General features: G+C 42.8%; 1 protein-coding gene across 1 annotated transcript; it reads right to left on the bottom strand.

The window, feature by feature from the left end:
* Positions 1 to 10680: 10680 nt before the first annotated feature.
* On the bottom strand, positions 10681 to 14698 carry LOC127766089 (indole-3-pyruvate monooxygenase YUCCA4). The gene is made up of 4 exons (XM_052291123.1): positions 13539 to 14698; positions 11819 to 12067; positions 11590 to 11712; positions 10681 to 11449 (listed from the first exon to the last, which is right to left on the bottom strand). Exons 1-4 carry the CDS (start codon positions 14292 to 14294, stop codon positions 11258 to 11260), a joined length of 1320 nt encoding a protein of 439 aa, XP_052147083.1. The 5' UTR covers positions 14295 to 14698; the 3' UTR covers positions 10681 to 11257.
* Between the last annotated feature and the right edge of the window lie 493 nt (positions 14699 to 15191).

Genomic DNA, 15191 nt, shown 5'->3' with positions numbered 1-15191 from the left:
AACTTTTTTTTTCCACCATGTCAACACACTAGTCAAACCAGTACGTACATAGAGTAATAAAATAAACCAGTACTCCATGTATGTACATGGAGTAATAAAATTGTTCTTATATATTTTTCTTGTTCTGTTAGTGGTGAAAACATCATGGTAGAATCATCATGTGCACATGCCAACATGGTAGTAGGACCATTAATGAGTTCGTGAGCCACATAGGAAAAAACCATCCAATAATTTATACTCCCTTCATCCACAAAAGTTACATATATTACTTTTATCATAAGACTAAGAAGAAATTAAATCATCTTGAATGTTACAAAACCAAAGAGTAAAAGCAATCAATGAGAATACATGAGACTCCTTGGATTCTAATCAAATATTTAATTTATCTCTTCATTTAAGTCTTAAATGCATAAAGACTACAAATAGAAACAACTTATTTGGAAAAACTCAAATGTGAAATAGGTGTAACTTTTGTGGATGGAAGGAGTATGATTCAGGGGTTATGTGGACCAATTAGCATGTTCAAAGACTCAATACCTAATAGTTCAAAATTTTAGGCGGACTCTCGAGTATTTTTTTTCTTCAAAATGTTGTTAATGAGATTATGCTTGATATATTTCACTATTACACTTATGCCTATCTCTGAACACAATACCTAAAAATATCTTATTTTTTATGGTATTAGAAGTAATGGTTAACCACTATTTCTTCTCTGTAAAAGTACACGGTTTTAAGGTTGTGAACCACTAGGTAGTATACTAATATACTTTTTTTCCTAAAAACAAATCGGCTTTCCTAAGATGCCTATTGGTCTAAGCTTTATATCTATTCTATCACTCTCTTGCTTAAATTAACTTCCTTCCTTAACTCATATCTAAATGGCTTCCTTTGGATCGACATGAACTTAGGTGTAAGTCAAAGCACGGGCATGGAAAAGGGATTATATGGCATGCTGGGCTGGATGAAAGAAGCAACTACGCCTACAATGAGAATAGCGGGACTCCCACTAGCCGACAGAGAACTCCCAGCCAAAATGAAATTGGACTTCTAGCAATAGCAGAAATATCACTAGAACCTTTCCTACTGGAGAATAACTAGAAGTTTCTGGGTCGAGCAATTGAGGGAACGAGTAAGATACGTTTGTCAGTCTACTTGAAACTCGATCTTTTGGGAATTAGTTCACTTGCCATTCAATCTCTTTTCCAAGTTCATGTCTTAGAAGGAGTACACAATCTCCTTTTCTATCCTTGTGAGAAGCGGAACACTGCCTCCCTCTCAACGATGTCACTAGATAGGGACACACATTTCTGCCAGGCGTTTGTTCTCATTCCCGGCCAACCGTGCCATGAAGAGTCGAGCAAGAGCAATCGCAGCTTTATCTCTGCCTTTAATGCTCCCATTTTAGTTATCCATAATTTTGTTACGGCGACGTGACAATGTATTCCTTGAATATGTTACTTACTAACCTTACTTTTATGAATCATGCTTACTGCAAAAACTAATGATCCAAAATAACCCTAGGAGCTACAGGGAAACTATTTTGATCTCTCGAGAAGGTGTCCTTTTGTTGTTTGCATGTCACTCAAATGGTTATGAAATTTTTTTGAGAAGATGTATTAACATGTGATATATCACTCCACAAACATGCAAGTTCAAATTCAACTTCTACGTCTCGCAACGAAAAAAACAAATTTGACTGTGAATATACATTGATTAGCTTAGTTTATTTTGACCAAGAAAATTACATTAGCATAATAATACTTGTGTAACACATATTATATTTCCCCCCTTTAACCCGATACCTACATGCATCAAATTCGATACGTGAGTATCAGACTCGATACCTGAGTATCAAAGCTGATACCTATAGATATCAGATCTAGTACCTGCGTATCAGAACTGATACCTATAGATATCAGATCCGGTACCTGAGTATCAAACTTGATATCTATAGATATCTGACATGGTACTCATATGTATTACTACCTAGTATTTGGATATCATGTGTGATACAATCTAATACCTGAGTACTATCACGTATGATACAGACATGTACTTATATGGTTCCTGGTACTTGCGAGGCATATATAAATCAGACATCGTGGAAGCCCAACGTGCACTAGTCAGTCTTAGTACCAGACATAATAGTGTATCATCAAAGATTATCAAGACTAAAATAGTCTTTTTATTTTTCACAGCCTCGCTCCATGGCTCGGGAGGCATATATATTACCTTGCTAAGACATTCGGCCATGCCTGCCCAAGCTCAATTAATTTACCATAACTCAAAGTGTCCGACTAAGTAGCTCTCTCGAGACCTGTCATTGAGACCCAATTAATATGCACGTGCGTAGACCGATCAAGTTGGTACACTTGTACTAGTGGGAACACGGAACATCGCACGTTTGGTGTGGAGCGGCATGTGTGACTTGGGTTCAGAAATGGTAGCTGGGAGCGACGGAGCGCTAGACACGGGGGAGACGATGTCAGCACTTATTTCTTTGAAACGGAACCCTGTTGTCCAGACGTTCTCTAAATAAACACGCTGTAAATCTCGTCAATTATTTCATAAGAAGAACCGAGTGATTAACCGAACAAGGTCTTAAACCTCACGGCTTCACGCTGTCGCGATAATACTTTACCTAGCACAGTCACGCACGCGCGCGCACCCCCGGCGCGGCGAGTTCCGTTTCGCCTCTTCGCTCCTCTCCCGGCCACTGTTCATGCGTGTCAGCGTTTGTCCCGCAACGCTCGGGGACCGCCACTTTCCCCCGTCGCGCGCCAACTTGCCGCGCCCGCGCGCGGAACGGAACCACGTACGCTCGATCGAATGCTCGATACCCCCCGCAAGCTAAGCTTTCCGATCTCTCCCAAAACCAATCGTTTCTGGCCAAAGAGATTCCGCCACTCCAGATGTACGCAGCGCATGTGACTGCATGCCGCGCGACTGCGACGACCGAGCTAGTACCGGCGGCGGCGAAGGCGATGTTCAGGTGGTAGTGACCAGGTCAGCTTATCGCTTTGGCACGCAAATGGCAATCGCTGGCCTATCCACGAATTACTGATGAGATATGAGTATGACATGCAGCAGCAGTAGTAGTTCGCTCGATTCGGTTGATATATATGCAGCTCGCTGTCACTTCAGAATCGACGGACTTGTCGACCAATCGATCTCTCACGCAAATGTGCGTGCGTCCGTTCGTAGTCGCGAGCTACAAGCCATTTGGGCGTCAGTAGTGCCGATCTCAATCGGGTAGATAAAGCTAGCGGAGCCATCGATTCGCTTATTCACGGAATAAGTGAAGGCGAATAAGCGAAACACATATTTATAGATGAGAAATAATTTATAAATAAAACTTTTATATACGTGTTCTTAACAATATAAAAATAAAGGCTAAAAAATAAAAATAAAATTTTATGACAAAAAAACTCAAAATCAGTTTCAAATTTAAGATTGAAAATTTAAAATTTAACTGAAAAGTATAAACATAAACGAAAAGATGAAGCCCGATCTGAGAGGCGGGGGGTTCTTCGCTGAAAAGGCATAGCAGGTGGCGGATGGATAGATACATAGGTAGTAAATCATGCAGCATACGTGCTCGATTGGTGTACAGTGGCAACGGCGTGTGTGTAGTCCGCCCACGACGGTTCAAAGGCTGGCTTGATATTTTTCCGGGTGTAGTTGGATTGGTAGGTCAAATTAGTTGCACTCTGGTTTTCTGATCTTCCGTGGAACAGAACAGAGCAATTGTTTTTGGTGCTACTTACTCATGGTTTACAATATCGAGGATAGCCGCTTGGTTATCGCCATAACAGTTGATATCAGAGGACACCATATTTAAAAACATTTTGATATTTTGAACAGGTTAAAAAAGTTTCATACTAGAATTTATTTTTTTGGTAAACATTATTCAAAATTCATCGATTTTAGTTGATAGGTAGTTATCATGGTTGTTGACAAAATCATGGAACTGTTAGTGATATGTCCTAGAGGATTGTACCACATACTATGTTTACATATTTATCCGACATTGTTCCTTGAAATAGATAACTCCTTATTGGTTAATGAATATGTGATTCTTTCATGAGACTCTTTATGTTGTTTGTTACTATTTCTAAAGGATCCCTGATCAAATATCATATGTGGAACAAATATGTTTATATGATCAGCACATGTATTAATTGATGATCATGTCTCATGGATCATGGTATAGTGATACCAAATTAATAATGTGGATACATGTTAGTGACAATGTTGTTGAATAGACCCAACATGAGATACTGCAAGAGCCATATGTGTTGTGTCATCAGTGATCTCATTGAGTGTTGGTGTTGAATCCTTAGACCTGAGATTATCATGGTTCTCAACATGTGTAGTAGCTTACTTAGGGACTGCTAAACGCTACTCCGTAATTGGGTAGTTATAAAAGTAGTTTTCAAGTATGTTATGAAACATGTAGTGGGATATGAATAATCAAGATGGGATTTGCCCCTCCTATGGAGAGATATCTCTGGGCCCCTCGATGTTGTAGATTATGGAAGTGCATGGCCATGCCAAAGGTGATTGAGGAGTCAATCACAAGTTATATAATCTATCAACAGGTTCGAGTGAAGATTGAGCTATTAGAGGATGGCACATATCTAGCCTTGAGCTTAATCGATATCGTGAGGCAAAGGGGTTCATACAAGTATACACTAGAGGTTCAGCCGATATGATATTTATGTATGCCCGGTGGGTCAATACGTTCTGCTAGGAGCCGCTGTTGACGCGTGGACCGAAAAGGAGTTTTCGGGTTACAGCCGAGTATACATGAACCTATAGGGTCGCACGCTTAATGGGCCGAAATAAGAGGATTGGATGGAGATCCAATATGAGCTTACTTCGGATAGGGATCTGAATAGGAGTCCTACGGGACTTGGAGGCCCGAGTGATGGATCATATATAATCGTGAGGGGTGTGACTGGCGGAGGCATTGCATCACGTGAGAAACCCTAGCCGTCACTTCCCTCCCCGAGCAAAACCCTAGCCGCGCGCGGGCACTAGCAGATCTGCGTGTGGCGTTCCGTCCCTGTACGTGTGGATACCGGTAGAGGCGCCGCTGGTTTGCGGTGCTGATCAGCGTGGGAGTACGGCGAGGAGAACGCACGAGGAGGAGAAGGTCGAGCCGGTGCGATCGACTACTTCTACATCGACGCGCGCTACTTCGCGAGAGTTCCTTCGACTTCTCAGCGTCTTCTTCCGCTGCGCAGTGCGTCGAGTGGTAACGATCTATGATCTAATACTTGCATGGTTCTTGGTTTACGCGATAGAAAATTTTGATTTATGCTATCATAGCCTACGCGTATCCCAACAGGGGAACCCTGTTGTATCGTGGCCTAAGTAATTGAACTTTTGTGGGATTTTTTCTTTGTAAACATACTTGTCTTATATGTATGTTATTTTTTCCCATGTTGCTTAATTAATTGCCTGGTTTTCCAATAACATTATGGTTGTGTTCGACACTTTATTTTCCTATTTGTCCAACCTCTACTCCCTTATTTTTCTTGCGCATATTTACTGAACTGCTAAATGACACTTTTTTTGCAAAAGAGTTTCTATAGCAACTTATTTTAAAAAGTCATATTATATCTATTTTTCAATTTTATTTTAACTAACACTCAACTAATCATGCACTAACAGATCACCCTGTTTTGTGTGCAGGGAAGTGGAGCTCCTAACCTCCACCTCCAAACACAGTTTAGGAGTATCTAGCTACATTGTTCTCGAAAGAGTTCCTCTTTGTTTATCTATTTGGTGTTGCGTCCTCCAACTATGTCACTTCTTTACCGATTACCTATATTTCCTCATCCACCAACCACCCTATTTTGGGTGTCTCTCCCCTCCGTCACCGTTGCTCCTGCTTCCTATCCCCTGATGGCATTCCCCTATCCACTGTAACCACTAGATAGTTATGAAAATTCTTTTAATAATTAATACATATAGAAACCTAATAATAAATGCAACTGCAAATAAGACTCTACTTTTCATAATCAAATGTGATGTTTTTTCCTTTTATTTGTAGATAAAATTTGATAGTTCAGGTTTGTGTAGAACATTTAACACACTTATCGATTTATCTACAGTAATTATTTTTTATGTTTTTTTATTAATTATTTATACTGAATACAAGAAACATCCTTGATGGCTTAAAATAGTTTCCCAACTTTTTATACTACTTGCACTATTATTGCTCGCTAGAGAAAAGTGCTCCGGCATAAAATGCGCTCTGTGTTGGAGAATGTATAAGATCTTGATGATGCTCCAGATGTGAACCAAGTGCAACTAGGGGCTGTTTGGTTTCCAGGGACTTATTCTAAGTCCCTGTCACATCGAATGTTTGGACACTAATTTGTAGTATTAAACATACACTAATTACAAAATACATTCCATAAGCTTGGACTAATTCGCGAGACGAATCTTTTGAGTCTAATTACGCCATGATTTTAACAATGTGATGCTACAGTAAACTTTTGATAATTATGGATTAATTAGGCTTAAAAAATTCGTCTCGTGGATTAGCTCTCATTTATGAAATTAGTTTTTTTATTAGTCCATGTTTAATACTCTAAATTAGCGTCCAAACATCCGATATGACATGGGCTAAAATGTTTTAGTCCCATGTAAACACCCCCTAGGTCGCTGTTGACGATCAGACGGGACTAAAAAGCAGAAAAGCAACCTTCACTAAAAACAACTTCCAAGAAAAGCCCCTGTTAGCCCTCATCTATCCTTTTGGGTTCTGCTTTGCACTTATGGTTCGCTTCACTTGACCTCAGGTCACATCATATATTATGCATCTAAATTTGGTTGCAATTTATGGGCATGCATATATATTGCAAGCATGTCATGTCTACTGAACCTCGTGATTGATTGAACAAGACGTTTAGATTTATAGGAATATAATACGTTATATCTATTTAAAATCCCTTATATTTTAAAATGGAGGGAGTGGTATAGAATAATAATCAGATTTGGCACATCACCTAAACCACGTGATATAAGGTTATATAATGATAGCTGGAGTTTAAAATTTGTCTAAGACTACAAGGGTATCTTATCAACATTTTCATCTCAACAAATTTATTTGTCATTTATTCTTTTTACCGGAGTACTTATCTATGTAACAACCATCTCTGACCTCAATCTTAAGCTCTTTGAAAAAAAAATCAAATATTGTTATATTTTTGGATGAAGGAGTACGGGTATTCACCTCCTCTCTCTCCATTTACAAATATTGTGCACTATTTGACTTCTACTTTTTTTTTACTTTGACCATCAATATATTTTTGACTGGTTAGACTACCATTAGTTTTAACTATTAATACACACTATAGAGTGTATGTATGTCTTCTTTATTTTCACTTTTTTAAATAGTTATATATATGTATGAAAGACAGCGTAGATGATTATATCTTCATACATCCATTTACTGACAAGTATCTAAACATGCTGAAACAAATATAACAAACATAGCAAAAATAAGCAATCACGTTCATACTTGGGATTACCATTTTGTTTGTTAAAAAAGAAATCTAATTTGATCTTGCATATATATTTTATCGAGTGATATGTGACACAACAACAATCTACGTTATGTAATGTTTTTAGAATTTATTAGAACCTTTTTGGCCATACTCAATTAACCACGTCACATACAACTCTATTTAATCTTTTCAATTACTTCATCGTATTATATAATCTTCGCAGGTAGGAGGGAGATCCGCCTACATCACAACGATTGCGACAATCGCAACGGCCCGCCTGCGAAAATGCAAAAAAACGAACAAAAAAAATCGCCGCACGCGGCTCACCGCCGCCGCCCTCCCCTGGCCGAATCTGAGAGGGGAGGGGAGCCGCCGCCATCGTCATCGTCACCGCCGCCATGCTCCATGCCGTCGTCGCCCCGCGCGTCGTCTTCACCGCCGCCCCGCGCTTTCGTCGCCGCCGCCGCTCCCGCCGGCCTCCCCCCTCCCTCCTCCGGCCAAATCTGCGAGGGAGGGAGGGAGGGGAGACGCCGCCGGCCGCCCCGCGCCGGCGGTGGAGGAGGAGTTGGAGAGGTCGAGCTGGCGGAGGGTGGCATCCTGGAGGTAGAAGCGAGGGTGGGTGGGGCAGAGGACGAGGTAGACGATGAGCGCGATGATGCCGACGAGGATGGCGAGGACGACGAGGATGCCCTGCGCCGTCGCCCCCGCCGGCCTCCCCCCTCCCTCTTCCGGCCAGATCTGGGAGGGAGATGGGAGGGGAGCCGCCGCCGTCACCCCCACCGGCCTCCCCCTCCCTCCTCCGGCCAGATCTGAGAGGGAAGGGGGAGGGGAGCCGCCGCCGCCGCCGCCGCTCCACGCCGTTGCCGCCACCGCCGGCCTCCCCCTTCCCTCCTCCGGCCAGATCTAGGAGGGAGGGGGGAGGGGAACCGCTGCCACCGCCCGGACTTCGGCCGCACCTCCTCGCCGCTGCCGCCCTCCGCCGTCACCGCCCGCCGCCGCCGCCGCCGGGGAGAGTAGAAGTGAGGGGAGGGGAGAGGAGGAGAGGGGAGGGGAGGGGAGAGGCCGGTGAGGAAGGGAGGAGAGGTGTGGAGCGACTCAGAGGTGTGAGGACTTAGAAAAAAATTAGGGCCCGCAAATCTATTTATATTAAAGTCTATTTTTGCAGGTAGACCACTTAAGCGGCGCCTGCGAAAATGATTTTCACAGGCGCCGCTTAAGTGGTCCGCCTGCGAAAAAAAATCTATTTTGGCAAGCGGGCATCAAATTTCACCCCGATTTATATTTTTGTAAGCGGTCATTTGGCTCTAAGGGTCATGTCTGCCTGCGAAAATAAGGTCCTCACGTTGGGAAAATGCTTTTTCTAGTAGTGATATTGCCCTGAATTATTTAATGTATATCTCCAAATATATGTTTTATAGAAAAAAATATTCTCATGCATTGCATAGACCACTTGTTGTAAGCTATTTTAAGTTTGTATATTAAAATATTTAACCAATCCCTATAATTAAATAGATTATCTACTATAATAATCTAGTCGTCAAATATCTGTTTCAAACTTGCCTGATCAATTTATGAATTACGGATTATCATGGGCACATTTTCTAAACTTATAAATAGTATATATATATGATTTAAAAAATCTTCATCGGCATTTATTAGAATTTTCAAATCAATTTGTAATATTTAATTCAGTCGTTTGTGCCCTCAAATAATTAATTATCATAAACTCAGTATCATAAATCATCAATCATCTATAAAGAACAGGCCCTTGCGTCCATCGCATAATTGCAAGTATATATACTTCAAAGTTGCCATTTTGAAAGCATATGCAAATTCTAGTAAACATCCAACACAAATTCAATCTACATTCACATGTCGTTGGCAACCCTCGGAGGCTCGTGTATATGAAGCATATATTCCCAGCTGAAAAATCAAGCCAATAAGCACCGTGCATGTACATATATATGCAGACAGCAATACATGGAATGGAATTAATAATATGCATGGTGTCCTCCTCTGAGCACAAGAGCGCAATGATGCAGGGACGGAACCCTACGTAGCTACGTGTGCTGAGTACACGCCAAGTGCGCGCGCGGCTGGGTGCAGTGGCAGCTAGCACTACGCAGGGCGCTCGGCGATCCTGCGGCGCCGCCCGTGCCCCATAAGTACACCACCTTGTTGCCATCGACGGACAGAATCTCTCTTGCATCTTGCTTGTTAGAAAGTGGGAAATGATGGAGATGAGATGGAATCATGGCTTCAGAAAAGCTAAGGAGCAAGGGCTTCCAGGCTGATCGATCGATCGATCTCTATTACTCCCTCCGTTTCATGTTATAAGTTACAAGATGTTTTAACTTTGGTCAAAGTTAAACTGCTTTAAATTAACGAAGTGTATATAAAAAAATAGTAATATATTTTCGATCCAAGATAAGTTTATTATAAAAATATATTTAATTATTAATTTAATAAAACTGATTTGTAATGTAAATATTATTATATTTTTCTATATATTTAGTTAAATTTGAAGCAGTTTAACTTTGACCAAAGTCAAACACATCTTATAACTTAAAACGGAGGGAGTAGCTGATACCATTGGCGCGACAGCTCAAGGCCGGGCCGGTGCAAGAATATGCCTCGTCTGGAATATATATGTTTTCATTAGTCTCAGATGAGAGACAGCGCAGACATGCAACTGGGGTTAGGGCATAAGGTCTCGGAGCCCCCTTTTGGTGTTGGACAAGATGAGAAATGCATCTCCTTCCTCTGACTAGCTATGCTATGAGAGTGAGAGGGTACTTTGATTGCATGTAGGATCGATCGACATCATAAAACCAGGGGTTGAACGGTATCACTGCATATATGCTCTAGTGGCCTGATTTGTGGTGGTGGAGTGGTCCCTTGGGATCAATACATATTGGTACAGAATGATGACGATATAATTGAAAGCACCATGCATATATGTATGAAAATATCGGCACCAGAATCTCGTGTTACGGTGAATACTAAGAACCTGTTTGGTATAGTTTCAACTCTATATATATCCTGGAGAGAGACTTCATCGTCCAAACAGTTTCAGCTCCTAGCTGATACTGAAATGGTGTATGTGGGATTCATCTAGAAAGGTGATATATATACTGAAACATGCATTAGATAATGTTTGGTATTGTTGACTTACCATATGGATCTCCATTGGTACCCACTGAAAGTACACATTAGTTAACGCAAAATTGAGAGTAAGAAGGCTATAATGTGAAAACAATAGAACAGAAAATCTACCAGAGCATAGATTATTGCAAATGTTGTTTGTTACAATTGACACTTACAAAATAACATGACAACAATTGCCAAAATGAAAAAAAAAGGAAATGAAATCAAAGCTTTCTCAAAAAAGACGCGCGACCAAAACTAAACTGATTATGCTATTCTCCCTCAAACTCAATACTCTAGTTTTCACTCCCTCCAGTTAAAATTAGGCCGGCCAAATCATATCACTAAAAATGCAACAAATGATTACTGCCTATACCATGACTTATATACATTATGAGTTTGGGGAAAAAAATGAGATGCACTAGCCTGATCAAAGTATATGCATGCATATGCACTGGTAGATTGTCCTGATGGCTTTTTTCAGGCTTGTATCTACCTGTTAATTAGGGCGAAATGTAAACCAGACCAGCACATGACGTGTCTACAAGAAAAATGCTCTGATCAAAACAAGTGGGTTCCATTCCATGTCAGTTGTTCTCACTTCTTTCATAGCCCATATCGTGCAAACGCTGCACAATATCCTGCACAATGTTGTTGGCGTCCATGGACACTCCAGAGAGACCACGCCTTGAGAAACCAACAGCGTACAGGCCATTCTGCCCTTTCCACGCATTTCCCTTTCTTGGGAAGCCATCTTTCTCTGAGAAGAATTCTTTCTCCTATTTACACACCAATTAAGAACAAGATCAATTTTTAATCAGTTGACATGTACCATATATGTATGTGTGACGATGATAAACTTGCGTAGAGAATCAATGAACTTGTGTAGAGAATAAATATAACGCATGTATGTGCATACCTTTAACCAATATGGCACATTACTTTTGTATCCTGTGGCTAGGATGACAACATCAAATTCTTCAGTGCTGCCATCCACAAACTCCACGCCATGTTCTTGGAAACATTGTATTGCTGGGGTCACCTGCATATCATAACCCAGTGAATGTGAAATGTTAGGTTACATGCAATTGGGAGAGAGTAAGGCTAATATATTAGTCAAATTAAAGGTTCCGGCTGTTAATACCAACCTTGATGTCCCCGGACTTGATCTTGGCTAGGGTTCCGACGTCGAGCACCGGCGTCTTACCCGACACACTCTTGAGCTCGAAGGGGCCAAGGCTGGGCCGTGGGATGCCCAGGCGGGCCGTATCACCGAACACGAGGAACGACAACAGGAGTACCAGCCAATCCACCGTTTGGACAGACAACCACCTGAGGAGCCACATGGACAGACCGAAAGTGGAGAACCCCAGGATTTCTCTAGGTAGGACATGCACCTGAAGAATATGAAAAAGAGATCACAATTAGCTAGAGTCAGACAGACTGCACCATCAACTTATTCACAAATCAGAAAAAAAGTTTTGAATAGAATTTGGTAACACATCATCAGTTACAGTTACAATCGGTTTGCAAATTAAGGAAGGGTTTTTAATTTCATTTTATGGGAATGTTATAAAATAACACCGAAAGGAGAAGCACAACATCAAAGTGGCTGGTTTTTTGTTTTGTTTGTGACATGGACACAAGTTAAATGAAGGAAACTAAAGGGCTTAAAAAGAGAGAGAGAAACATAAGAAAAGGCAGGGCTTGGGGCCCAAACACTTGGAAACTAAAGGCCTTTTTTTTCATTGCTGATATGTTCTGCAGGTTGCAGGTGGTAGCAAGAGGCTGTACTACATCTTGCTTTGCAAAGTGCTATGGGGGCAAACAACTTGGGTGCAGCTTCCACATGAATATGCTTATCAGCATCAGGGTAGTTTTATTAATGCTATGCAAATTCACATTCCAATGAGGAGAAAAAAATAAGTATATAAACAGAAAGTATATCATATTGATCGAATTTTTATAAAGTATCAATAGGCCAATCGCGAAGAGTTTTGTTGCCATACCGTTAATAGCATTCCAAATGACACAAGTTAGTGCTGTTGTTAGTTAATAAATAGGTAGAAAGCTATATAATTAATTAAACTGAACTATTTTGGAAACTTAAACTGTTATATCGGTGCAATCTAGTTGGTTCTGTTTTTTTAAATATCCTTTGTTTTCTTCTTCAAAAGGATCATCACAAGCTAGCTAGCGCATGCTCATGAATCCCAAGAAAGTTCCTTAGAGAATCGCAGCCTCTTTCTTGGCATGCATGGCTGAAGCTCTCTGCCTTTTTTACCGAGAAAAGAAAAGCTATGTTAACACATGCAGGGAGATCAGAAGCTAGCAATTAATTTTTTTTTTGTGTGTGTGCTTAGGGAAGTGTATGAACACGTGAGATCAAGTGTGATGCAACCAGACTAATCACTTTGCTAGACTCATGCTTATGCACAAAAAGAAGATCAGACAGACAGTGCGAGTCTGTGCAAGAGATGATTAAGTATAAGGAAAAAGGTTGCACCAATGGAAAAGATGCAAATATCACCTTTTGTTTAATCTGTTTGTTTGTGCATGCATCTTCTTTTATATAATGTGTTCACTATTAATTAAACAAATCCTGAAGTTATCAGATTCTTTTCAGGCTCTTCCCCAGCTTGCTAGTGATCATAATCATTTGAGAAATCAGTAGTATTCCATCTGAACCAACCAACAAAAGACGATAAAATCCCAGACAAAAAAAACAAAAACAAATATGGGCGGTGCTGTGCTGTGTGTGTGTGCGCGAAAAGGAGGAGAAGAAACAAGAAACAAAGACCAAATCTTTCTTTTTTTTGATGATCACAACAATCAACAAGAAGTGCATGTACGTATTTCAATTCTCACCGTGTCGCGCACCACCATGGATGCGCGCGCATTGTGGTTGCAGAGGTCGAGGGACACCTCCATGCCGGAGTTGCCGCAGCCGACGACGAGGACCTTCTTCCCGGCGTAGCCGTCGCCGTTGCGGTACTCGCTGGAGTGCATCATCTGGCCCTTGAACCTTCCGGCGCCGTCCATCTCCGGCACGACGGGCTCGGCGTTCTCGCCGGTGGCCACGACGAGCCACCTGCTCCGGTACACGGTCATGGTGCACCCGAGGACGGCCTGCTCGCCGCCGGCCGCCGCCGCGACCACCTCCCTGGTGTACACCCACCACGACTCCCCGTCGTACTCGGCGCTGATCACCGCCCGCCGGAACACCGGCTCGACGCCGAACTCGCGCGCGTAGGCGTCGAGGTAGCCGAGGAACTGGTCCCTCGTCGGGTACTCCGGGAAGCTCGCCGGGAACGGCCTGAGCGGGAGCTCGCAGAAGCGCTTGGGGAGGTGGAGGCAGAGGCGGTCGTACGTGCGGTGGCGCCACAGCGACGCGATGCACCCGCACCGCTCGAGCACCACGTAGGCGACGCCGCGCAGCCCCAGCAGGGCGCCCACGGCCACCCCCGCCGGCCCGGCGCCGACGATCACCGCCCCGGGCACGTCCACCACCTTGTCCACATCGTCCACCGGCACCCCCGTCGCCGGCGTCGCCGCCGCCGCCGCGCGCCGCTGGTACAGCGGGTCATGCGCCCTCTTCCCCTCCGTCTCCGCGAAGCAGTCCATATCCTGATCTCCTCCTACTGTCACCGTCACTGCCTAGCTGCCGGTGGCGATCGCCGACGACGACGAAGCTGGATCAGCTGCTGCTGCGGCGGAGTGACGATACTCCGAGGATACGAGTATATATACACCAACACGGAGCATATGCTCGGTCGATGCCACCGCTAGTTTAGCTCGCCCGAGAAACAGGGACAATTCTCACCTCTGAAACTGCCGGATAATTCTCCTTTCTTTCTTGGATAATAGCAGAAGCGCGAGATTAATACACAACAACAACAATTTCTGGATAGAAAAAACAGGGTCGAAAAAAGAATGAGACGCGGGATCTCGGATCTCCTGATCCGTAAGCGGAGGAGCAGCACAAAACTAGGAGGCGGCGGGAGAATGAAGAGGTATTGAGAAGTGGAGGAGATGGAAGAGGACGGGGAGTACTTATACTTATATACGAAATTGTAGAGGAGTTGGCTCGATCGATCGGCGTCGTTGGTGGTTGTGGTTGCGGTTGGGTTGGGGGCCCCGGCCCGGCTGGCCGGAGTAGGGACGGGATGCGACGGGAGCGTGCACTGTTCGCCGGTAAAATCGTCGCCGCCGGCCGTGTATACACGTATTTCTGTAATTTTTTTTTGCGCCGTGTACATACGTTTTTTTTTTCTCCCCGTGCATGCGCATGGGTGCATGTTTAATTTTAGCTGGTTAGTTGTTGTTAATAGGGAATTAGGGATAATAATTGTCGAAGGTTGTTAGGAGTGGATCGATGTTCATTAACCACCGCGTGTTTAATCGGCTGGATAAACGCTGTTTACGGTGGGCGTGTAGGAATATTCCTGATAATAATGAATAATGAGTCATATCCGTTCGGAACTTCGGATAAGACTATTGTAAAAAAAAAAAAAGAGGAAT

The sequence above is a fragment of the Oryza glaberrima genome, chromosome 1, assembly GCF_000147395.1.
Source record: "Oryza glaberrima chromosome 1, OglaRS2, whole genome shotgun sequence".
Taxonomy (NCBI): Eukaryota; Viridiplantae; Streptophyta; class Magnoliopsida; order Poales; family Poaceae; genus Oryza; species Oryza glaberrima.
This window is presented reverse-complemented; position numbering and strand designations above follow the sequence as displayed.